The sequence below is a fragment of the Balaenoptera ricei genome, chromosome 5 (assembly GCF_028023285.1).
Source record: "Balaenoptera ricei isolate mBalRic1 chromosome 5, mBalRic1.hap2, whole genome shotgun sequence".
In the NCBI taxonomy this organism is placed as follows: domain Eukaryota; kingdom Metazoa; phylum Chordata; class Mammalia; order Artiodactyla; family Balaenopteridae; genus Balaenoptera; species Balaenoptera ricei.
This window is the reverse complement of record NC_082643.1, coordinates 70792141-70817684: the sequence shown is the minus strand read 5'-3', so window position 1 is coordinate 70817684 and position 25544 is coordinate 70792141. Positions and strand designations below refer to the sequence as shown.

At 38.1% G+C, this 25544-nt stretch overlaps 1 protein-coding gene across 7 annotated transcripts in view; it reads right to left on the bottom strand.

The window, feature by feature from the left end:
• Positions 1-25544, bottom strand: part of FRYL (FRY like transcription coactivator) — a 240196-nt gene that overhangs the window by 18007 nt on the left and 196645 nt on the right. For all 7 annotated transcript variants that reach the window (XM_059923043.1, XM_059923047.1, XM_059923046.1 and 4 more), the window contains 10 exons: positions 25429-25526; positions 21296-21466; positions 19233-19373; positions 16128-16325; positions 13176-13337; positions 12921-12995; positions 12403-12579; positions 8402-8605; positions 5798-5965; positions 67-317 (listed from right to left, as the gene is read on the bottom strand). In XM_059923043.1, coding sequence (XP_059779026.1) covers positions 67-317; positions 5798-5965; positions 8402-8605; positions 12403-12579; positions 12921-12995; positions 13176-13337; positions 16128-16325; positions 19233-19373; positions 21296-21466; positions 25429-25526 — 1645 coding nt within the window. The remainder of the gene's footprint in view (positions 1-66; positions 318-5797; positions 5966-8401; positions 8606-12402; positions 12580-12920; positions 12996-13175; positions 13338-16127; positions 16326-19232; positions 19374-21295; positions 21467-25428; positions 25527-25544) is intronic.

The following is a 25544-nucleotide window of genomic DNA, read 5'->3' as shown; positions in this document are numbered from 1 at the left end:
ATCTTTGGGAGGGGATAGGAGAGAAAATATCACCTCATTATTGTGTCTGCGATACTGTATTCTCACCTAGACAGCCCAGAGAAATCCGCTTCCTCTTCTTCACATCGTTCATCCAGTTCTTTCAGAGCTAAGGTGACATCTTCTTCACAGACTGACCCGGGGTAGCTCTCGGGAGCCGAAGGCTCTGGCATGTCAGTTTCCTCTAAATCAAGAATCCCTTGACACACGAGAGAATCCTGCTGTTCTTGAATAATATACGACTCTTCATCTTCAAAGGCTGTAAGAACTTGTTCCTCCTTTAATGCTGAGCTTGTATCCTGTAAAACAATTATGTTTTTTATGGACTTGAAAAACATTAAAGAGAATTTTACCAACACAGAATAAATGACTATTGCCACCGACCTACATCTATTTTACTAGGCAGTCTTCATTTACACAGTTTAAGTGTTGGAATTTTTGGACTCTGATCATATAAAATTGATTTTTAAAAATATTTCCAGCGTTAAAATATTTTGAAATTAAAATGTATCACCTATTGCCACTTAGAAACATCATGGAGATCTTTTTTCTCCTACTAGGATTTAGGTGTTTACTTAGAAATATATCCTTATATAATACCTTCTCTCATACATATTCTAATTCTACGTAAGTATAACTTTGTGTTATTACTATAAATTCTCTCTTATTTGAAATGTCATTTCTTTCATTATGCTTGAACCTTATACCCAGTGAATCGTGGATATAAGAAGGGGAGGTCATTCAAAATGGTTAACCCACTGGTCCTGTGGGGCTACCGTGAATCAAGAACAGGTCCTGACCAATCAGGAGGCTGCTGAACGAAAACAGCGAGGGCCACCTGACTGGTTTAAGTGAGCCGAACACCAGAGATGTTTTAATTTGCATGGACATTAGTTCAATCAGTTTGAAAGTAAGCACTAATAGTCTCACAGCTTTAGGAATAAAGATGAACTTCTTTCAGTACTTAGACCTAAGGTTACTACTTAGTTCTACAGTAGTTCCTTATCTCTTTTTCATGGATAAAAATAGAATTTTCCTTCCAAATTATGAAAAGTAAGTGAAATCCAGAGCCCCTGACCTCAGACCTCATCCGTAAAATTCATGTATAAAATGAAGGATTTTGACCAGCTTCTGGGCTGGGTGCTCTGGGATAAATTAATAACTACAATTAGTGTGCAAACTAATAATGAGGTTAGGCTAATGTACAAATGATGGTAATATACAGTAGAGTATGGTACATGTAAGGTAAATATACGTGATATACAGAGGACTACTGGTACTCAAAGAAGGGAGAGATCACATCTGGTTGAGGCAATGAAGACTAGTCTCTTTGGAGGAAACAACATACGGTGGGCTTTGATAAAGATGGGGTAGCAATAGTGCTATGGACCAAAAGTTTCTGTCCCCTCAAAATTCATATGTTGCAACCCTAACTCCCAATGGGATGGTATTAGAGGTAGGGGCCTTTGGGAGGTGATTAGGTCATGAGGGTAGAACCCTCATGAATGGGGTTAGGACCCTTATAAGAAGAGGACGGAGAGCTGGCTTGTTCTTCTTCCACCACGTGAGAACACAGCAAGAAGAGCTCCCAGGAAGAGAGCCCTCACCGGACAACGAATGGCTGGCACCTTGATCTTGGACTTCCTGGCCTCCAGAACTGTGAGAAATACATTTTGTTGTTGATAAGCACCCCTGGTGACAGTATTTTGTTATAGCAGCCCAAGCTAAGATAGATGGTGTCTCAGGGAAAAGGACTTAGAAGATATCGAAGCCACAGAAACATGGCAGGAAAACACAAAGTGTACTAAGGGAACACTGGTCTGGAGATAGTTATGCAGGGAAAGCACAAACTCTTTGAGTCTTCACAGGATAGTACTTTATAAATAATATAGTATAATCATTCCTTAATTGCTCCAATAGCTTATATTCAATACACTCTATTTAAGGTTTCCATGTGAATTTTTTTCTTAAAGATCTGGCCATTAAAGGGGTAAGCATTAGTTATTTGGAAAGATATTTTTCCTTCTACGTATCATGTTGAAATAACCCACCAAACTTCTTAGTTTAATGCCGTCACTTTTCATTAGTGTACACCGGTATTTTGTTGTCATTTGTTCTTGAATAATAATTTGAAAATAGATGTTTTACCTAAAATTATTATTATATAGTATATGCTGAAATTTTCTAATAACACCTAGAATTCATGAAGAGTGCGCTTTTTGGTTAATGGAATGAATTCCACTATTATACACAGATGGTGAGAATCAAATTTTCTTGAACTTTACCTTATCACACAATGTCTGCCTCTCTCTCTCTCTCACACACACACACACGCACACTTCTATTCCAAGTTTCATTTCCTATAAGGAATAATTTCTGTCACACATGAATCGGTATCTAAACTATTATAGATAATAGAAGAAATCCCTCTGTGGAGGTTTCTCTGATAAACACAAGGACATAATCCCTTCTAGAGTAATTTGTATATATTATAGAGAAGGGAAGGACACACTGGGCTCTAAATTTTCTGTCTTGAGGTGGAATGCTTTAGCCTATTACGTTTTTTCTTCCCGATATTAACATAATTTAAAGGGAAAAATTCAAATAAACATTTCTAGGATTTTTTCTTTAGTTCATAAAATGTTTCATCTACTACAATTAATTGTATTCCTCTTCTTAAGAAACTGCTTTATAGCAATATGCATAGCATATGTAACTCATATATAACTCTATATAATAGAGTTATGGTTTTATTTCAATATATTAGTGCTTTCATACTTTTTTTAAAGGCACAATTTTGGGTCATTTGACACTGTTTGGCACACCAGGGAAAAATAAATTAGGCCATCATATCCAGCAGATACAAACTTGAATCATTCTCTGGTGGACAGCCATCCTTTTGGTGATAATTTTAATGTCAATAGAATTATTTCTAAAAGAAATGGTACGATTCAAAAATATCTCCTTCATTCTCATCTGCCAGTGCCACAAAGTTTACAGTGATACTGAAATGCACTACTGTAAAAGGGAAAAAAACTAGTAAATTAAAGTGTTTTTCCTTCATTTAAAAAAAAGTATCCTCAGGAACTTTATAGTACCTCAGAAGTAGGCCCATTAGATATTGTCGGATGAATGATCTCATCTGAAATAACACAATTTCCAATATGTGTGGAAATATATATGAATTTCCGATTCATTTCCAATAAATATGAATGATTTACAGGAGGTAGTTTACTCACCAACTATGATTACAGCTATTTTAATTACCAAAAATAAAAGATTTCCCTGTTTGTTAACTACACAAAATTAAAGCACATGACCATTAACCATACTGCTTTTGTTAAAAAGGTATTTCTAGTATCAGCCTGCTGTTTTCCATTGTTTCTAACGAGAATGTCTGTTGACCAGTAACATGCTATGAGGCACACCAGACACAGTAGTTTAGATTAACTAGTAGCTAATGCTCGGGTAACAAGCCTTCCAACACTGAAAGTAATATAGTCTACTTAAAGCGCAGCTCGGAACCCTGCCAGCTCCCCCCATAAACGTTTTCCTGTCCACGCACTCTGTCGGTTCAGGACCCCTTATCTCCTGCTGATATTCTTCTCGTTTGTCTCCTCATCTCAGCCTCCTCCAATCCTTCCTCCACAGCTCAGTCAGAGACTTTACTAAAACACTGATCGGACTTTAACTTTCCTTGATGACAGACTGCAAGCTCCACGTGGCAGGTATAGGTACTAGAACCGACTTTCCCTTTTCCAGAGAAAAAGCCAAGATTGAAAAAAACACAATCAGATCATGTCCTCCTTCTGCTGAAAACCCTCCAATGGTTACCTGCTGTGTGGCCTCTAAGATTGCCCTTGAGGGCACCTGGCCCCCTCCAGCTCCTTCTCCCCGACTCCACTCTCAGGTTCACCGTGCTCCAGCCCCAAGAGCCAGCTTGTGAGGTCATCAGACACACCAGGGCCTTTTCCACTCCTGTTTCCTGGGCCCTGAACATTCTTTCTCCACACCTTCGAGGGTTGGCTCCTTCTCGTCACTTGTTTCACCTCAAATGCCACCCTAGCTAACTTTCTCCCTTACCAAGTCCACATTACGGTCAGATTTTCTTAGTATGAATAGTAAGATGATCACTTTCAGATATATCATTTCTATTTTATCTGTTTTACCTGTTTATTATGTCTCTCCTACTAGAATTAAGCTCCATAAACCAGGAGCCTTTGCCTGTTTCACACGGTGCTATGTGCCCATATGCCCAGGGCCTAGGACAGCGCCCAGCACACGGTAGGGGCTCTATAAATAAATATTGCTTAAATGTCTGACTGCCTGTGTGCCCCGTCTTCCCACGTTGGTATCTGGTACAGGGCTTGTCACATAACAGGCATCTCTGGGAAGAATGAAAATTCATGACTTCCTATCATCTCAAGATAAAGCGTGTCTTTAGCACGGCCTGCAGGACCCAGCATGTCTTAGACTCACCCGTCTCTCCTATTGCTACTCCTCCTCCTGCCATTTTATTCTCTAGAAGGACTGAATTTCCTGCTGCTGCCTGCACATTCCATGTTACTTCACATGGCCATGTCTTTCTGCATGATGTCCCTCTGCCTGCAATGTCTCCATTGCCACGAAGCCCATCCTTTGCCACCATCACCCCTAATGCACAGCTGATCGGTTGTCCTTTGAGTTTTCCCAAAGCTTTGAGCATGTCTATTACTGAGTTTCTCTTATTGGCATGTACTGCCCTTTTTTTTTTTTTTTTTTAAACCATCTCTGCCTCCCTTAATAGACAATGGACACTCTGAGGACAGGGTAATGTCTTATTCATCTTTCTAGCACCTAATGGAATGTCCAGCATCTAGTAAATCTCAATAAATATTTGTTGAATTGAATTACCTAAACTTCAGCCGTACTAATATGAGCATTTAAAAAACTCCCCAAATGCCTTCATTTCAAAATATATCTGCTTACTGTAAAGATCTACAATACATTGTCAGTGTAATAAGAACATGAGATTTCAACTTACTCAGATAATAAGATCTAACAACTAGATTGGTCTAGATCTAATAACTACATTAATTTGGTTAACACTGAACAAAATATAGTATTTTCCTAATACCAAGGCATAATAGCATATATGAGAGAGCTATAGCAATTACAGTTTAAAAAATATCTGTAATAATCTTAAAAAAAAAAAAACTAAGAAAACTAATACTTACTTATTTTTGGTCAGTCATTAGCTTGGAATCTGGCTTACTTCTCACACGCCTTTCCAAAAAACATAATACTAGTAGTTCCAAAATCTTTCTAAAAGGTTTCATTTTAACCAACTGCTAACACAGCTGGCCTGAGGTTTTCATCCCAATTATAGCACCAATCACAAAAACCCAAATACAAAGCAAAAAGAGAAGAAAAAACAAAAGCGGTCCTTCAAAGAAGGTACAGCGCCACAGAAGATGCTCCCCATCCCCAGAGAAGCGCCTGCACATTAACCTAATCACATTCTGCAGCACAAAATGCTCATTAAAAACACTCAGGGTTATTTTTAACCTGTAGGTCATTTCCTTAATCTATCAAAGTTTTTGTTTTTTTTTTTTTTTCAATCATCAGATCTGACTATTTCACTTAGACTATATCACTTAACCAACAGGTTAGAAATACTGGTAACAAATCAAATAATTAGCGTATCAGATGAAAACTCTTTCAAAAGAAAAGCAAGGGGTATAACAGATTGCTAAAAAGAGCCCAGATTGGCCATGCACCAGCCCCCATGTCTCCCCACCTCAGGCAGCTGGCTGTTAGCATTATCTAGAGAAGCTTCCAAACTTGGGGTCTCATCTCTGATTTGCAGCACTTCTTCTGCTGAGATGCTGCCCGTGGAATCTTGAGACTGAAGAAGTAAATCAGGCTGGTCTGGCATGGTTTCATCTGCAGCAGAATCATTGTTTAACTAAAAAGAGAGACAGCAAAATAAGGAATTCATTTATGAGTCAGTGGCGGTCACAAAGGCCACAAGAAACATTCTATGTTGTAAGACGTTCTGGGGCCATAGTTATAAAGAGCTCCTTTCACTTCCTAAAATTACTTTTTCCCCTCATTTCAGTCTATGCCAGAATTGGTGCTGTGAACCAAGCAGCTAACCCATCAGCAGAAATGAAGTATCCGTTAACAAGGGTTAAATTTTGCTAAATAAAGACTACCAAAGTGAAAGAGCTCCTTGTGACTGTGTTAATCTTGACCTAAAATTCTTATTTTTACAGCGACGTCTCGTGCTTGCAGTTGGTCTAAGGACTCGTGAAGGGGACGCTTTCACCTCCCCCGTGGCTTTGGCGCCAAACACTCAGTGGATTCTCAAGAAGCAGCGTTAACTGGGAAGCAGGCACATAAGTCTGAACTGGCCATTCACTTATTTAAGCAAAAATCAATACCACAAAACTTCAGTAAGACGTAAAGAATTAGGACAATAAATTTGTAATGGCAGACCAGCCTCAGTGGGTTTATGTTCTAAGAAAATATTACAATTTTTCCTCTTTTAAACAGGGCTATACATTTTTTTTTTTTTAGGAATTATTTTTTAGGTGTGAAATGGTACTGTGATTATGATTTTATTTTATTTTTTTGAATTTTTTAAAAGTAGACATTTTATTTAATATTTAGATACACTTTTTTCTTTTGAAAAATTTTAATTTAATTTTTTTTATTAAAAAAGAAATTAGCAGGTTCTTATTGGTTATCCATTTTATACATATTAGTGTATACATGTCAATCCCAATCTCCCAAGTCATCACACCACCACCCCCCTCCCGCCACTTTCCCCTGCTTGGTGTCCCCATACGTTTGTTCTCTACATCTGTGTCTCAATTTCTGCCCATGCAGGGTTATACATTTTTAACGGTCAATATTTAACATGAGAAAAATCAAGTTTATGATTCAGAACAGATAAAGGCAAAAACTGATTTTTTTTTTCCCTGTGAGCAGGAATCAGCTTCAAATTCTTTTTTAATTTCACTACCACTATGACTAGGGTCGGCCTTCTAAGGAGACAGTCTGCTCTGCCCTGAGGCTCTCATGGGAGCGAACCTTTGTTAAGCACTTACTCTACTGTCCTCCCCATGAAATTCCCACGAGGCAGGTACTGCAGGTACTACTGGGAGAGGGCAGGTAACGACCGACCGCAATTACACAGCAGGTTGGTGGCACGATGCCAGCCTCTGAGCCTCTAGTCTGGCTCCGGGGAGAGCCTGGGCCTTCTTCAGTGAGTCGCTGCTACCAGCAACTCACTGTTCCTTTAAATGCACACAGTCCCTGGAGAAGACTGTCCCGTAGGTAGCATGCAGACCGCCTGGCTCAAATGCACTTACTAGCTGTGTGTCCTGCGACAAGTCACTTAATCTACAGAACTGCTGTAACTGCTTGTGTGGTTGGGGGGACAGTTATAGTGACTAATCCATGTAAAACACCTTGCCCAGGGCCTGATGAATCTCAAACACTCAGCGAGTGGTAACTACTGCTGGGAGTTAGTGGAAAGACATATTGGGGTAACGGTGAGATGCCAAAACAGGAGAGGCGACAGGAAGCCAACCACAAGCTGACAAGTATACATGCTCGCTGTCTAAAGCCAACTCAGCCCGGCCATTCAACAGCACTGCCAGGGCTCTACCAGCAGACCAAGTGTGATGCGAATGGGCCCAATTAAAGAGAGGCATGGAAAGGGCCCTCATGTAAGAGCGCTGTAACTGTAGCTGCCGCCTGGTCTTCACTAGCTGACTCCTCATCACGTGGGCCCCGGTGGCTCATCCACACCCCTTCTCTCTCCTCGTTCCGCCACCTTCAAGCTCCAAACCAGCTACCACTGCGTGTTCGGTGCCCCCCTCAATCCACAGTTCTGCACGGACAGACTACTCCTGCAGCCTTCATTTTCTCATCTCTCTCTGTCTCTCTCTCTCTCTGAATATCTGCCATCTGGCCCTTGGAATACAAGTCAGAACCTCCATATAACTGACTTGATCTTGCAAAGAGAGCGAAGCTGCGCTCCATCTTTCCACGCTGACGAGGAAAGAAAAGCAGGTGGAGAATTAAGCAGTGCTGGTGCTCACACCGATACCAAAACATGTATCATTCAAGGCAAGGGCCTCTAAGAGTGCCCAGCACAGCTCACTGTTACCAGGAGAGAAGCAATAGAACATACGTTTCAGCGGCTAAGCGGCGCACAGTATCGAATGTTTAGTTCTGTCATGAATAATGGAACACAGCATTGCGGCTACAATTTTGTATTTTCATTTCAGTGTGTGCATTTCACCCGCACTGAAATGAAAATCACAATATAGAGAAACAGTAATTACTAAGTTGGAAGGTAGGAGAAAGAGGAGGCCAGCTGTCACTGTACCATCTGCGTGCGTGAGAGTATCTGGCTTGCTGTGAGTGCTGCTTCTTCTTCCGAGGACTCGTCCGTATCCTCCTGGTTTGTCAGGTTCAGGCTGGGGGTGCTGCTGGAACACTGGTACTCCTGGAGGGATGGTGTGTCCCCTTTGTCAATACTGTCCAGTGAGCGCCTGCGGACTCCCCAGTTGAAATTGTCCATGCTTTCGCCCTGGAAAAGCAAGACATCGTTTCTAAGACCTCAAATACGTGCTTATAAATATAGGAAAGGCAATACAGCAGGAAAACATACACCAAGATGAGAAATACTTAATGCATCATCATAAGCAGAGTTTCAATCAGCCCTTCAATTTCTTGAAACTTTTAAAACATCATTCAATATTTATAATATTTAAAGGGATCAAAATATTTGGTCAATGACCTGTTTTAACTAAAGAATTCTCTTGACTTTCTATCTTATATTACTGGGGACCAACTAAATCTACTACCTAGGCCATTTCTATTCTAATACACAAACACAGATGAGACCACAAGGAAGACAAATACATCACAGATGACAACAAATAAACAATCCACAACACCAGGCTGCAACTTACCTGCAGCTCCTGGTTAGCAAAAAGGAAAACACACAGAATTAGAAAGAACGAAGACAAACATGTAAATATACACTACACTTTTGGGGAAAACTCTTTGTGATTTCTCAAACCCAAAGACTGATTCAAGCTCTGGATTAAGCTTTGTGCAGGAAGCCAACATGTGATTTAAACTACTTTTTTATGCAAAATATATTGTGAAAAAGTCAGAGACAGACACTTAAAACAACATTTCTATGATACACTTTGGCAACACAAACTTTAGGAAAATCTTCAAAATTTACATAGATTTAATGCTGGATACAATGTAAAACTGACTTAAAATACCCACATTCAGTTGACAACATACAGGTTCACAATTATTTTAGACTGTAGCATGGTTCTGGCTAAACCCAATGGTCATTTTTTGCTACAAAGTAGTTTAAAATCAAGATCATAGTTATCAAAACATAACCTTTGCCAATCTCAAAAGGTCAATAGGAAATAAGACAAATTTCAATTTCGCCCCACTTACGGATTTATATAAGCTAACGTTTCTGTTATTCCAAGCTGATCCTCCTTTCATAAGGATATAACTCTTAGGCTCCTCTTTCTTAAGCCCTGATGACAAATTACAGTGTGTTGGCTAGCAAAATATGACTTATGTGTATTCCTTTACTCAAGAGGGATTGTCCAGAATAGAGGTTTTCAGATTTTTTTTTTTTTTTTTTAAATAAAGCAGAGGAATACTCATGTCAAATGAAATTTACGACGGAAGTCAACTGTGCAAAACTGATGAACAAAACCAGGGCTGCTCCGGTTGAAAAAGGTGACCAGGAGTCCTCGGATCTTTCCCTATTTCTCAGGTATCCTAGAAGCCCTAAGGCTCTGCAGGTCAGAGTTTGAAAGCCACCTTCCTAGAATATATCATTTCAAATATTACGATGTAGCATAACACATAATAATGGCAACAGCCCTTGATATATATCTGGTGAATGAATGAATACACACTGTGGGCTTCCAAGGTTGGGGGATATTTTAGAAGTTTCATTAGCAGTTAAGTTTGTTTTGTAGCAAAGTACTTCCTGTTACCATGTTCGAAGCAAGACTATCTTTAGGTTTTAGAAAATCTCTATCATTTGATTTGGCCTAATTATGAGGCATAAATTAGCACCACCCTCCCCAAATTACTGTGACTTGAATGAAAGATAGAACTACAATAAGCATCTTTCATTCCTTCTAAGGTTCTATTCAAAAGTCATATTCATTACTATGGACATTTCAGAGTACTGGATGAACCTGAAAGCATTTACAGTGTTCTTTAAAAAAAAAAAAAGGCAAACAAAAAGAAAGAACCTGACCATTACAAAAATGTCAAGAGTCAGCCTTTAGAGATTCTAAATTCTGCGCTGAAAAAAGCAAGTAACTACAGAAGAATTTAAAGTGGCTCATGCCCGTGAGGTAGGGCAGCAGGTCTCTTGAACCCACCACAATTCCTTGCCTGATTGTGCAAGTTTGTCCAATTTCCTACAACATGTTTTTCAAACTGTGGGAGCGACATCAATTTTAGAGGCTGGTGACGTGCTCTTTTTTTAAAAAAAAAACTGAAATGAAAGGAATAGAAAATATCACTGTGTATAGCATAGAGTAAGGATGCATATTCTTGAAACTTTTATTTTAAAGGTGCGTCCGTATATATACACTTGGATGTGATATAAAATGTACTAGCAATGGCCACAGTTAAAAAAAAAAAGTTTAAAAGCCACTGCCCTATAAGATGCTGAATAATACTTGTTCTTGGGCTCCTGTGAACCTGCCCAGTGGTGTCTTTGGAAATATGGCAAACAATGACATAGGAGCCTGTGCCGCCCCTCAGCCAGTGTAAGGGCGTCTGCTGATCTCTGAGGCACCATGGTCGTATCCTCATATCTGCAGGGGTGGGGGGCCTGGGGGGCCGAAGCACACAGGAGGACCTCCCTAAACTGGCTTCCTATCCACAGCTAACGGTGTGACGTGGCAGAAGCCATTACATTTTATTCCTCCACCTCACCTATATGAGCTAAAGGAAACATCCCTTCAAGAGGGTTGATGAATGCATGCAAGTTATATGAGTGATTTTAATGTCTTTGGACAGAGATATATCAGTGACACGGTATGGATACTTGACAGTAAGGCATTTGGGGCTCTTGAAGACAAACATTTATAACAATTTTAGAATGAACATTTTTGTGATCTGTTTGATGTAAACTTTTCAGATTTAGGAGACTGTTGTTTAGGGGACTGACATGAGCTACAGGAATAGGTCCTGAACAGCCTAACACAACCAGGGCAATGGGCAATCCTATTCTCTTTGCCACAATGATTGGTTTAGAAATTAGCAAATGTCCCAACTTGGGCCAATGAGATGTGACAAGAAGTGTGCTAAAAGCATTCGGAGAGTAACTTCTTTACTTTCATGAGAGCATTTCTGGAAGTGACCCCTGCTTCCTCTTAACACTGCTGTGTGTGGACATAACCAAGGTCGTCTGAGGTGAAGCTGACTTGCAGAGAAGGGCAGAGCCTACAGAATTGCAGAGAAACAGCCGGAAACCTCACTGAGCCTTATCTAAAATAAGCTCTAACTCTGGACTAGCTCAGTTCTGGGAGCGTAAATCTACTTTCTGAGTTGGATTTTCCATTTAGGAAGCATCCAAACTGACACAACTCTCAACTTTCTCTAAACGGAGTCAATATCAAGGACAAAGTCCTTGGTATTGAATGAAATGAGGCATTTGAGAGAGCTGGCTCCAACCTAAAGGAGAAAGTGATGATCAATGTCATAGGCAGAATCTCAGCCATAGGAAAGTGTTCTAGAAGAGAGCCAAAGGCGCCTTAATCGTCAATTTAGTTTCAGGGCCACCCTCTTTAAAGTTGTCGGATAATTTTTTAAAAAATAACTAATTTTATTTTATTTTTTAAATTAAATTTAATTTTTTTGGTCACGCTGCTCGGCATTCAGGATCTTGGTTCCCCGACCAGGGATCGAACCTGTGCCCCCTGCAGTGGAAGCGTGGAATCCTAACCACTGGACTGCCAGGGAATTCCCCATGTCTGACATATTTAAATGTAATTTTTACTATTCTGCTGCACATTAATTTGTATAATTCATGCAAACATTTAAGTCTAAGCGCACCCTCAATTAAAAAAAATACTTTCGAAGAAATCCATTTTTACTCTATATTTTTAAATATAAAGATGAAAAATTAGATGTTCCTTTTATTTCAGATTTATTCTGCTATACCTAACTGTACTAATCATGTTTAGTTCCCAGTTTAGATTTTTACCTTTTGACCTTACACTGCCCTTAATCAGGAAAGATCCTGTGGTTAAATCCTTCAGTTTCATGCAGTTGTTAACTATTCTATAAATATTATAAAATGAAAGCCCATATCCTTACCTCTGCATCTTCCAACTCAACATCTAAAAAGTCAAAATCCTTAAAAACGCCAAACTGTTGTTCACTGCTGTTATCTTCCACAGCTACTTCTTCCTCTTGAATTATGTCCTCTGTTGCAGAAATGAGGCTAGTCTGTTGGTCCCCGACTTCCAAATCCTCATTAGAAGAAAATACAACCTGACCCCCAGCCAAAAACAAAGCAAAACAAAACAAAACAGAAAAAGGCCATCCATCAGCTTTGTCACTCTGAATATGGGACATCAGTGCCCTAAGAGCCATTGCAGGCCTCATCTGTCAATGAGCTCAGAGCTTCAATTTGGTCTAATGTCTACCTGGGTGTATGCTTAATTAGCATAGCGGCCAAGTGTCAGAGAGGCAAGTAATAGTTTTTTCATTCTCAGTCAACACCGTAAGTAAGGTAAGTTAGAAAAGGCAAGCAAGGAGACACAATAATTTCCGTTTCTTCATGGACTAACATGATTTTTAAAACCTTTACACAGGTTTTCATGATTACTCACTGATGGATTCTTCGGAAGACCAGACTCTGGACCACAGAGAGAAAGCACATTCATTAGCTTTTCTCTTGTTCTTCGCTAAGGAGAAGGAAAATGCAAACGTTACGATTCTTGATAAAATAAGACAAATTCTCAAGTTCTCATACATAGAATAAAATGGATTCTTCTATTCTATGAACCTTTTTTTCATCTTTTCTAAAAATTTTATTTTATTTATTTTTTATACAGCAGGTTCTTATTCTATGAACTTTTATGTACCTGTGATAACTGTGGCCTCTTCCAACTAACAGGCACCAAGGCATTAGAATTAGAACCAGAAGAAGTTGAGGAAGTGCTTCTCGTCACAGCAATCACTTTCGGCTTCCCGTTTCTTCCAGCTGCGCTATGCTGATCACCATATTTATTTCCAATAATTGGTGTCTACACAGAAATAAAACGCCAGTGTTTGACTCAAATAATTCAACATAAATGGGGTAATAGTGTATCTATAATGACATTTTTTATAAACAGCCAAAAAAAACAGCGTAAGGAGAAAAATTACTTAGCATAAGGCAGATACTACAAAAATCAAAGGTAATGATGATATCTTTTTTTTTAAATCATAAGATTTCACTTTATTGGGAACAAGTCTCTGAGGAGATTATTGGAGAACTTATTCCTACTTTAAATACAGATCTGCTTTTTTTAAAAACTACCATCTTCACCTTTCCCCCTGTGATTATAAAATAGGTCCTCTTTGAAAGCTCAGAAAATATGAAAATGATTTTAAAAAATCACCTGTCATCTCACCACTCAGACTTAATGTCTATTAAGATTTTGGTGTTTTTTTGATGCAGGTTGTTAAGTGTGCTTCAATAAGGTGCTTCTGCAAATATTCAAGATAAGTAACAACTTCAAAGAGAAAGCTATCTACGTATGTCTCACTGCAAATCTGATATATAACTTTTCCAAAATTGATTTCTGTAAAATTCCATGATGAGCCCAAACTTTGGATGATCCAAAACATGTGTATTTACTTGGCTTTGTGAAGTGTCTCAAATTCGCATTTGAATATAATTTTAAGCTCACTTGCATGTCACACAAGTCCCCTTACGATCTGGTTCCTGCTTATCTCCCCAACTTCAGCCTCCACCACTCCCTCCTGAACTTCACACTCCAGCAGAGCTGAACTTGCTCCCCAAGCATGTGGTGCCTTTGTGGACCTATGTGTTGGCACATGTCACCTCCTCTGCATGGAACACGCACCAAGCAAACCCCTAATCACTTTGAACATTGCCTCCAGACTTCCAAGGAGGCCTGTGCTGATACCACCACCACCTCTGGGTAATTATACGTGGACATTTACCAGGTGATGGTGACTGTTTCTGTGCCTCTCTCCCCCTGCTATACGGGAGGCCCTGGACTGAGTGTGACTCACCACTGCTCCTCTAGTATATCTCCAGTGCCTACACAGAGCAGGTACTTGGGAATTTTTTGATGAAACAAATTGAAATTAACTATGTGATATAGATCAAATGTTCTGAGGATTTGTATCACTGTTTTAAACAAAATAATTGTGACACCATCATTTTCTGACTCAGAAGAACAGCAAAGCCCAGTTTCTCTATCATATTCCCATTCTATGTATTCCATGTTACAAATTCTCAGGTGATCGTAACCAAAACATTGGCAGTAAACATACTTTCTATCTTAAAAAAATAACCAATAAACTCTGGATAAATTCTAATACCAAGACTAAACTGCAAAATTTTTTTTTAATCTATATAATCCTAATCAATTAAAACACGAGTAGATCTTCAGCTGTTATCTTTCTCAACTCCCCCCCCCCACCCCCAATACTTGATCAATAACTCCTCTCTTGAAAAATTCCTGCCTTGGCTTGTGAAAGACCACTTCAATGGCACCAAAGCCAACAAAAATGGGCTGAGTTTCTGGAGGAAAAAAAACCAAAACTGACGTTCTCCGCTAGGGTCAAAAAATCTTTGCATGAGATTTGTATCGATATTAATATGTAACATAGTCAGGGCTCAGGTTCCCTCTGGACTGGGGGACCCTGCCTCAGTCTAGCCCTAAAATGTAGGGCTTCTCAAATCTCAGCTTATTTTAGCCTCATTTTTCCTTCCATGATTTCAACCATCCACCTATATGACACTGAAAACCCTTAAACTTCTTCCTTCCGCCCAAGTTTTCCTCTAAAACTTCAGATCTCTTTAGGCAATCAGCACCTCGGTCAGTATGCTTTTAGTCTCTTCAGAGCCAGTATACCCAAGACTGAGCTCATCACGCCCTCCTTCCCTGCTAAGGCCTGCCCTCCCTACATTTCCATTCCCTTTGAAAGGTACCAACACTCACCAAGTTGTCACGGCAACTGTCCTTGTCTCTTCCTTACTTAGCACCTCCTCTCCTTCCCATCAAACCCCATCAATTACTTCCTCAGACTTTTGAAAACCATCCCTTCCCTCTTTGTTTCCTTTGCAGTTGCCTAGGGACACAGTCCAACATTATCTTTTACCCAAATTACTCTAACAGATTCCTTAAAAATTTCCACCCCGCTCCTCCCTGGTCTGTTTTCTATCCTGTTGCCAGAGTGATCTTCCTAAAATGCAAATCCTAGTATTTCCTATTCCAGCTAAAAATCCTTTAAGAGCGCCTACTGCTTCAAGAGAAAACCATCTCGTCAGACAAGATGCCGGTGACCTCGCGGCTCCCTATGTCTTCAGTTTCCTCTCTCATCCCACTCTATACCTCCATCCTCTGTACTCCGTGCTCAGGGTAGGCCACACTAATTGGATGGAAGTTTCCAGAGCGCTGCGCTTTCTCACACTTACAAGCCTTCATTCACACATGCTGCTTTTTCTTGGACTACTCCCCCCTCCCCGGACTTCCATATATACCTGTCTAGGGTTACTTATCTCTCAACATTCGGCTCAGATCAGGTTAGATGTACATGCTATATATTCCTATAGAACTTCAAACCTACTTCCAGCCAAAGTACTTATCACAATGTTTATTTGCCTATCTCCCCAAGAGGCTATAGGCCTTCTCCCCTGAGAGTAACCTTCTCCCCACTCCCACCCCATTTTCATGACACCTGTCACAGCATCTACTGCTGAGTATGAGCTCAATCAATGCTTGTTGAATGACAGAATGAATAAATGAACAAATGAAAATTTCTAATAGAGCACCTTTATCAATCTCTGAGCATCTTACCTCAGATATATCAAAATGAAAATCTAAGGTCTTCCCAGGCAACTCCTTAGAGACATTATTAAAAATTTTAGTGAAGGATATTTCAGGAGAACCTGTATCTCCTCCGTAGGTCCTGGGGATATCGTTGGGCACGACAAGGCTTGCCGAGCGAGACACCACCAGTTTTAAGATGTTAAGGGCTTCCTTCCAATAAGGACTCTGGTTTCAGAAAATAATAGACAAATACATATTTAACTAAGAACAAAAACTTAAGTGTACACTGTAGACAACGAAAATATTATTTCTACAAAAACTCCTTGTAAATTATTCATTTTTACTTTGAGGTCCCTAACAGAGGGTCTGAATTACAAAAGGAAAGAAAATAAGTTATTATTTGTACTGTTAAATTTATGAGATATTGTACATATAATAATGCTACCAACTCAGAATATTTTGCATTTTTCCCAATAAGTGCTTTATAAATATTATTGGTTGAGAAAGTCTAATACAGTAATCTGGCAGTAGGGGTAAACAAAGGGGTTGTATACATATGTGAACTTTCTAGATGAATGAAGTATATGGCTTTAAGACTCTAAATGTTTTAAGTCTTGGAGATAAACAACTTTTGATGCATACTTTTTAGACATAAAAATATTAAAATACTAAAAAAATTTTAGATTTTTCTTAATGACCCAAGCCCCAAATAATAAGCATAAGTGCTGTGCTAAAACGATGCTCTCAGTGATTCCTGAGCTGTATAGGGTGAACTTTTCTCCCTATATATGGTGGCTATGTTTGCGAGTTATTCTTCTGCTTTTAGTTTTGTATATTTCTACCAATATAATTTAGGAATGATTTACATGACAGATGTATATGTGGAGAGGAATCAATGTCTAATTAAAAATTTAGAACTTTTTTTTTTACTGTCTACTGAAAATCATATAAAAATGACATTTTTTCTTACTTGTGGTACCAAAATCAAACTTCAACTTTGTATTATACATATTGTTTCACAGTTGGCAGTTCTGAGCGAGGGGAACTACTACTTAAAAAAGGAAGTGAAAAATCTTTGGCAGAACTGAGTTATCCAATTTAGCTAATAACATCTTGATATGAAGACATCTAAAGCATAAAATATTACTACTAATTAAAAATGTCCACATGATACTGTGACATTTTAAGCACATCATGGTAGAAAACAGTTTATCTTTAACAAAGTTAGACTATGTAAAAATCATCATCATTTTTTTCTTATGGAAATAATTAGGAGCTCTGGGCATTGCAAAATGCTAAAATCTCTTCAGAGATGTTTCCATAAATTATACTGCAACTTGTGTTCTAAATGTAAAAGATTATCAAGAGTTCAAGTATGTAAAATGTTTAATATTTGAATAAAGCAGAAGTCACTAACTGGGATGATCTGTCAGCTAAATATAACCTTGGTTTACCCAACATTTAAAAATAAATTTGAGGACTTCCCTGGTGGCGCAGTGGTTAAGAATCCGCCTGCCAATGCAGGGGACATGGGTTCGAGCCCCGGTCCAGGAAGATTCCACATGCCGCGGAGCAACTAAGCCTGTGCGCCACAACCACTGAGCCTATGCTCTAGAGCCCGCGAGCCACAGCTACCGAGCCCACGTGCCACAACTACCAAAGTCCATGCGCCTAGAGCCTGTGCTCCGCAACAAAAGAAGCCACTGCAATGAGAAGCCCGTGCACTGCAACGAAGAGTAGCCCCCGCTCGCTGCAACTAGAGAAAGCCCACGCGCAGCAAAGAAGACCCAATGCAACCAAATCATAAATAAATTAAAAATAAAATAAAATTAATTAATTAAAAAATTTTAAAAATTTGAGACATTTTAAAATTAGGCGATTTTAAAGAAAAACCCAGATTTTGAGCTTCTCTTTATAAATTAGAAAAGAAAAATTAGAAGTTCTGGCCACAGTGGACCTGTACTCCAACATGGCAACCATTCTTGGTCGTGCTGTTCCTTTTAGATGAGGAATGTGCAGTTCACTTAGTCATAAATCTATGCCCTCTTATGGTTACTTGCTTGCCCAGTGGGCATATAAGCTTGTGGTTCTGAACAAAAGAAATGTATCTATGTTTCATAAATTAGTAATTCAATGTGCTATGTATTTCTGCAGGTGATCCAGCAAATATCTGATGAGTTAACTTCTTTAAGCCTTAAGGAAAAAAAAAGAGAAAAGCGCTTTAGGAAAAAAAATATAATTGTTGAGTGGTGAAGCCTTGCTCCTTAAGAGATAAAAATAGAGAAGATACACAGAGTTACCAAAGAAACCTAGGTTTTTTATTAATATTTGCAATCACTGATTTTCAAGGGAATCTAAAAAATAACCCAGATTACCCAATAAAAATACCAAAAAACATTTTAATACAGTTTTATTACTTTCAGATATGGACTAGAACACAAACTCATTGCAGCTTAGTATTTCCATTTGTAAATTTTGCTTTAGTGAATGCAAATATCACTGCAGTAGAAACACAAAGTATTAATCTGTTAAGGCTCTCAAAGAGTTTGCTCTGTTTGGTCAGTTGTATCCACAATACTCCTCTGCTTATCAAGGCCTTTCTTACAGATGGTTCGAAAGTGAAATTCAGTACAGACCAAGTTGACTTGTCGCCATTTACAGTTAAACCAAGTCTGATTTTCTACTTTCTAAATATCTGGCACTTTTTACCAGACCCAGAAAGCAACTCTAAAATACAGACTCTTCAAAGAGTTCTTCTGTTTCTAAAAGTAATATCTGTTCATTACGTAGGATTTGGTTAAAAACAGAAAGGTACAACGAGTCACAATCATACTGTCCAGAGACGGTGACTGCTGCCATTTGTGTACATTCCTTCCAGTGATTCCTGAAATGTACATTCGTAGATGTAATCATTAAAAATAAAAATCAGGAATCATGCCAATCCTACCGTTCAGATTCTGCTTTACGTCACTCACATTGAGAACATTTTCTCATGTTGTAACTATTCCTGAAAACATGATTTATGAACTAACCACTTCCCCTATCTTAGACATTTAAGGTGTTTCCAATTTTTTATGATTATAAATTGTTTCGAGAGGAACACTTCTATACATGAGATTTGGGGTCACTCACCTGTACATATTTGCCAATAATCTTTATGATCTCCAGATTAAACTGCTTGACTGGGGCAGCGGAGAGGTCAATATGACTCAAAAGACTATAGATGATCTGTAGTAATGATTGCTGCATACTGGACAGTCCTTTTTCTAACAACTGAAAGTAATATTAAAAAGTATACTTTAATCAGGTTAAAGAAAATTCCACAGGGTTTACATTAGTGATGTTGAAAACCATAATAGATTTAACCTAAGAGTTTATGGTTAGAGTTATCAGAAATCCAGAGAATGATGAAGGTAAAAGGTAATGTCTATTACTGTTACTTGTCCTTGCTGCAGAAAGGAGAATTAGACAGATTACTTGTCATCTTAATCTTAGTGCTTTCTTTTATATCCTTAACTAATTTAGTTAAACACCATTTATTTTAGGTTAAGAGAAAAACCGCTACACCACTGTCACCAAAGAATAACTACCTGCAAGCCATTCACACCAGCCACTTACTACCTATGTGATCTTAGATAAGTTTCTTATTTCTCTGAACCCTGATTTTTAAAAATAAAACTGATAACACTTGCCTCATAGGGTTTGTAGGACAATTAAATTATATATGTGTAGTTTTAAATACATGTAACTAATTTTAGTACTGTTGTAATAATTTGAGAATTATTAATAATCATAAAATAAGGATAACTTACACTAATAAGCGTAACATTGGGGACAAAGCATTCTCTCTGTAGACTGGAACTATATGGCCCATATGTGGTACCCAATAGGCTGTATTGTGCCAGTGCCAGACCTTAGAACCCCATGGGTGGGTCTTCAGGGAGCGCTAGTGTTACTTTAGTGTTGAACTTTATGGTGGCGCAAAAGTGAAAGCTAGGCTAAGGCATTTAAATTCAAAGCCAGTTAAGGAGGTCTGGCTTTATGTTGGCTCTTGTCCTAAAGGTGTAGGTATAAGATAACCTAGCGATGCGCATTCATTCAGGTTAGGAAGCTCTCAGGCGGAGGGCTCACGCTATTGGCTCACCTAAATATAAAGTCGATGGGCGTAAACCCGTCCAAACCAACACCTTAAAAATCCACACCAGTCCCGAGCACTTTATGATGCTCACCATCAGTGACTTAGGTAAGTTAAACAGTGCTATGAGCAATACTTAAAATGTTTATTGAGTTACAAATAATTTAAGTTTGTACAGTGTGTTAGGTTTAATTGCCAGAGGTCAACTTTCTGGAAAGGAAGGTATCACTGACAAACGTTTTTAGTGACTAGGAATTTCTTCCTTTTGAGGGTCTCCTTGTGGCTCTCTACTCAATAATTTACTTTTCTAGGCACGAAGTTAGTTCTTCAACAAATAAATACAGTCGACCCTTGAATAACAGGTTTGAACTGCATGGGTCCACTTATATGTAGATTTTTTTCAATAGTAAATACTACAGCACTACCGGACTCACAGTTGGTTGAATCACGGATGCGGAGGGCTGACTGTAAGTTACACGTGGATTTGACTGTGTGGAGGCTTGGCACCCTTAACTCCTGCGTTGTTCAAGGTCAACTGTATTAACTTTTCGTGCTGTTCTATCACCAGATTTTAAAATTCTATTTACTCCCCCCCAAATCATATTTTACATTAGGAAGGAAATATATCATCAAAATTAAAACTTGCCCAGCAGAAATGACTTTGCATGCTGTATTACTATTCTAGAAAGGATCTCAAAGCCAAGAGCTGGTTTTGCAGAAACAAAAAGATAACCATTCCCTCGGATCAAGACCAGGAAAAACCCATTTGCCTTTTGAAATAAAGGTGAGGTTTATATTATTATGAGTTTTATGTCACTTAAGGACAGTGAATGAGGAAATAAACACTGAAAATGAAAAAAAAAAAAAACCTTTATAAAAACTTCCTCCTTACTTGAAAGATATTACCTATATTTTTCTTCAAAAAAAGATGTTACCTATATTCACTCTCAAAGAAAATTTGAAGATTAATTAGCATCAGTGCTGCTTCTAGAAATAAATCTACTTGAAAATTTTGCCACAGAGCAGTTGAAAACTCCTTTTTTGGGGGGGGTGAATTTACCTCTGCAAGATAAGTCACAAGACTAAATGTAGTATCTGAGAAGGAGTCGTGCAGGTATCTACACACTACGTTGATCCAGTTAGAACAGTCTCTGGAATATGTGTGTGTACTGTATAGACTCATCATGTGAGCCAGATTGACAAGCGTTGGGCATTTTTCTTCTGCACAAACCTAAAAAAGCAAACAAAAATTTCATTCACTTAAAGACAGTTAAGTTTAAACTTGATTTCATAGTAAATGTATTTATTTAATGAATCAATTTAGATATATATGTTGAGTTAATGCATTTTATTTCAATATGGTAGAGAAGTTAAACAGAAGAGGAAAAAGCACAAGGCATTCTAAGTGAATGCCTTAGATCATACGGAGAGGATTAATATGTCAAGCACTTCCGTGGGTGTTAAAAAGTATGGCTTTTTTTCAGTCTGATGTAAAATGTCTTTGGTAAAAACCCAAATGTTTTTGTAAACCCTGTGTGTCATTTCGTAAAAAGTGTTTTGTTTTGTAAAATCTATATATGGTTCAGTGCACAAATAACTAAACAGCCAGGCTCAACGTGGGAATCCTCAGCGGGGTTCGGAGCTGCTATGCCAAAGAAGAAATGCTTTAGTCTCAAGCTGTCCAGGGTATCTCACTAGAGCAGTCAACTGCAGAAGCCTCAACCTGTGTGATATAGTCAAAGGACTTCACTGGAGAACTGATAAAACGTTTGAGTCCTGCATCTCCAGTGAATGGCAATCTCCAGTGTGGACGTCAAGCTACTCTTAAGGAAATCACCTAAAGCTCTTAAGGTCCTTGGCCAATCATTTACAGGCTACTACAAAGTGTACTGACTTCCTAGACTTTGCACGATACGGTACTACAGACTCCGAATCAACAAATGTTTGGGAGGATCTTACTGACTAAATGCACCTTCACAGTCCATCTGTCTCCGGAGTTAACTGGTGAGGATGTTCCTTAACCTCCTCCGAGGACACCTGAACAATGAAGAACTGGAAAAAGGCCACCCTCGTCTTATAGCCTGATCTACCATGAAAGGCCACCCTCGCCTTATAGCCTGATCTATCATGAAAGGCCAGCCTCGTTGAAATTTCCTTTAGTTTTCCTTTCTTCATTTTCCTCACTTATTCTTCCATCTTACTGATGTTCGGTATGTATTTTCACAAATTGCCTAGAGCATTTAATAAAGAAAGTAGAGTATTACCTACTAAAATATATGTATTTTCAACTTTCAGATGACTATAACTGACTTTTACTTTGATTCGTCATGCAGACGGCATCACTGGACAGGCCCAAGATATGAAGGCATGCAAGACTATGCAGAGACTAATACAGTACCTTGGAAGTTATTTTATAAAATCATTAAAAGCAGTTGTTTTCATGCCATTAGCCTTTTACTCATAAAACAGACACCAGGAAGAAAAAAGAAAAGTTGTTTGATATTTCTGATTCGTATTTCAAAATATAATAATTTATCACACTATTTTAAAAAAAACCACATAACTTTATAATTTCAAAATTTGTTATCCTTCAGCAAAAATTTTTATAGTTTAAATTCTTTAATCTTATCTTGAAGAATAAGGCATTCCTATAGAATTCTTATATTCTTAAAGAATATTTTTTGAAAGAATGATTTTTTAAAAACCTATTTTTTGAAACAGAAGAAAGTTCTCTGGAATAATAGGCTGTGTAATTTTATAGTAAAGCAAATGGCTTAGATTTAACTTTGGAACTTTGGAATTACCAGGTTAAAATACGAGCCAGAAAAGAGTATGTTTTCAACAAACTTTTTTAGCATCCTATTTTTGCCATAATGAATAGCTAAAAAGGACAATATTTGTCCTAAGTGTTGCCTCATTTTGAAATTCTGCGCTCTCCAAGGGCACAAACAGTAGAAAGAGTGATATTTGCATAATGAGGAAGCACATAATGGCAGAAAATTGTTCTCAACAGTTTAAGTGCGAGAACAATTAAGGAATCAATTTAGTTCACATCCTGCAGGTTGCTGAAAGGCCACAGAGGGAACCTTTGTGTGCTGCTCAACAGGAAGAAAACAGACTTAATAGCAGTTTATGACTAACAGAAAGCCACATATTTGATTTCTTAAAAAACATAAAAGATATTTGGGACTTTCCTGTGCTTTGCCTCGGTCATGACAGCAGAGGCTTGGAGCTCAAGGGGCTTCTACGGCCTTCCGGCCACGCCGCGCTTCTCACCTGACCCAACACTTAGCAAATTACTCAGCACTTCAGCTGCCAATCTCAAATGCTTCTACTTCCCCTATCAAGGGATTTATGCTTTTTACTTTCTTAAAATCCCCAAATAAGCCAATATACCTTTTTTCCTTATATTTTCTTTCTTACCCCTAATGTAGAAAAAAATAAAATCTTTGTTTACATTTTCCTAATGGTGTGTTATTAGAATATTCAAATGAAAGTCATTTTAATAAATTATTTTAAAAATCACGTTTAGACCTCATTAATGCAAATACATGTTGTTGGGTTTTTTAGTGCAAACCATCATTTTCAAAACTAAGATATGTCTCCATTAACTATAATAATGGCTCTTCTTTTTAAATACATGCTTTTAAAATGGTTAAGAATTTCTCCATATCTGTTTAGAAATTTAAATAAGGATGGATTCAACAGCAAATTTTATTAAATATTTTCTTGTCACTTATTAAATATTTTCTATCCAGATAATGAAAATGTTTTTACTCTTGTTACTGTGTATGTGATTAATTGGGTTGGTAGTATTTTTTCACTCCATTGGCACCCAGAGATAAATTTGCACTTAACAGTATTGAAATGTGGGCCATAGAGAGATGTATGTTTTATTTGGTTTTCTAGAAGCTTGCTCTTTCCATTTACTGCTGTGCTACTTGCTAACTGAATCTCAGGTTTGAAAAAAATTGCTTATATAAAAAGCTCTTCCAGAGAAATTTACTTGCTTGTTCCCTTCTGTTGCAGACTTCTCTGATTTTTCTCCCAGTGCTTTAGCCAGGTTATCTTACTTGTATTACTATTGAGTCACCCCCTCCAGTTCACCTGATTTCCTGTTGTATGTATATTACTTGTAAATTCCTATAACTCCTTCTTGTAACTGTTTGTATTTTCAAATACAAACTTTTCAGCCTGAAAAGTCTTTTTTCCAAGACTCAATGTGACAAAAAAAATAAATATATAAAATAAAATTAGTTAAGAATTAAGTTTAAGCCGAAGGTAAGGTATTTGTGATCTCTTTACTGTTCTTAAGAGGAAGTTACTAAATAGATAAAATGTCAAAATCATATTCTTTTACAATTAAGACTAAGAGCTATAAAACTTTTAAACAAATGTTCACAAATGATTTAAAAATAGTTACATACGTGTTTAAGAAATATATGATGGGAGGGAAAGAGTCAAATAACGAAGAAAAAAGAATGAAGGGAGCAGAGAGAGAAGATAAAGAGAATGTTAGAAGGAAAAAGGCAAACATAAAGGGAGAGAGAACTTTCAGAATCAAAAAATACATTATGCCCTCTTCTTCCACAGGGCCTTTGCACATGCAATTTCTCCTGCCTGGAAAGTTTCTACCTTCAGCTCTGCGCTCGTTTCTCATCCAGGGACCTTATTTTGGTTATTCTTATTTGCCCTTCAAGTCCGCTTAGATATAACTTCCCCCAGGCAGACTTTTGCTTTATGTGTCCCTAGAATATTTTGTTCTCCCATTGCAAAGTCACCAGACTCTACGGTGATTGTCTACTTACTTGACTGCACCGCCACCCTAAGGCCCATAGGGCTAAGGATTCTATTTACTCTGATTATCATTGTGATTCCAGCACCTGATCCAGTGCTCAGTACGTATCTGGTGGCAAATAAATGAATGACTTGGAAACTGACAGAGGATAAAGTAGGGAAACAGAGCAGAAAAAGATTCAGACTCAGAGGAGTGCTACTCTAAACAAATAATTTTATTCACTGTCATTTGAGCAGCTAACATATCATTACTATATTACGCCTTCATATGCATAAAAGAAAAATTTAGATAGGAAGTGTCAGACAGTAAAAGGATTTTTAAGAGATTTCCCCCCTTAAGATAAACTCCAGAGAAAATTCCCTAAAGTGTTATCTTCCAGCATCACATTTGCTTACCTTTGCTATTCGACTAGCTGTTTCTTTGCAAAACTGAGTTGGGCTGTCAAAATGCTGGATTAAGTGAGGCAATAAGCAAAGGATGTTAAGAGGAAAGCCTATCAAAAAAAAAAAAA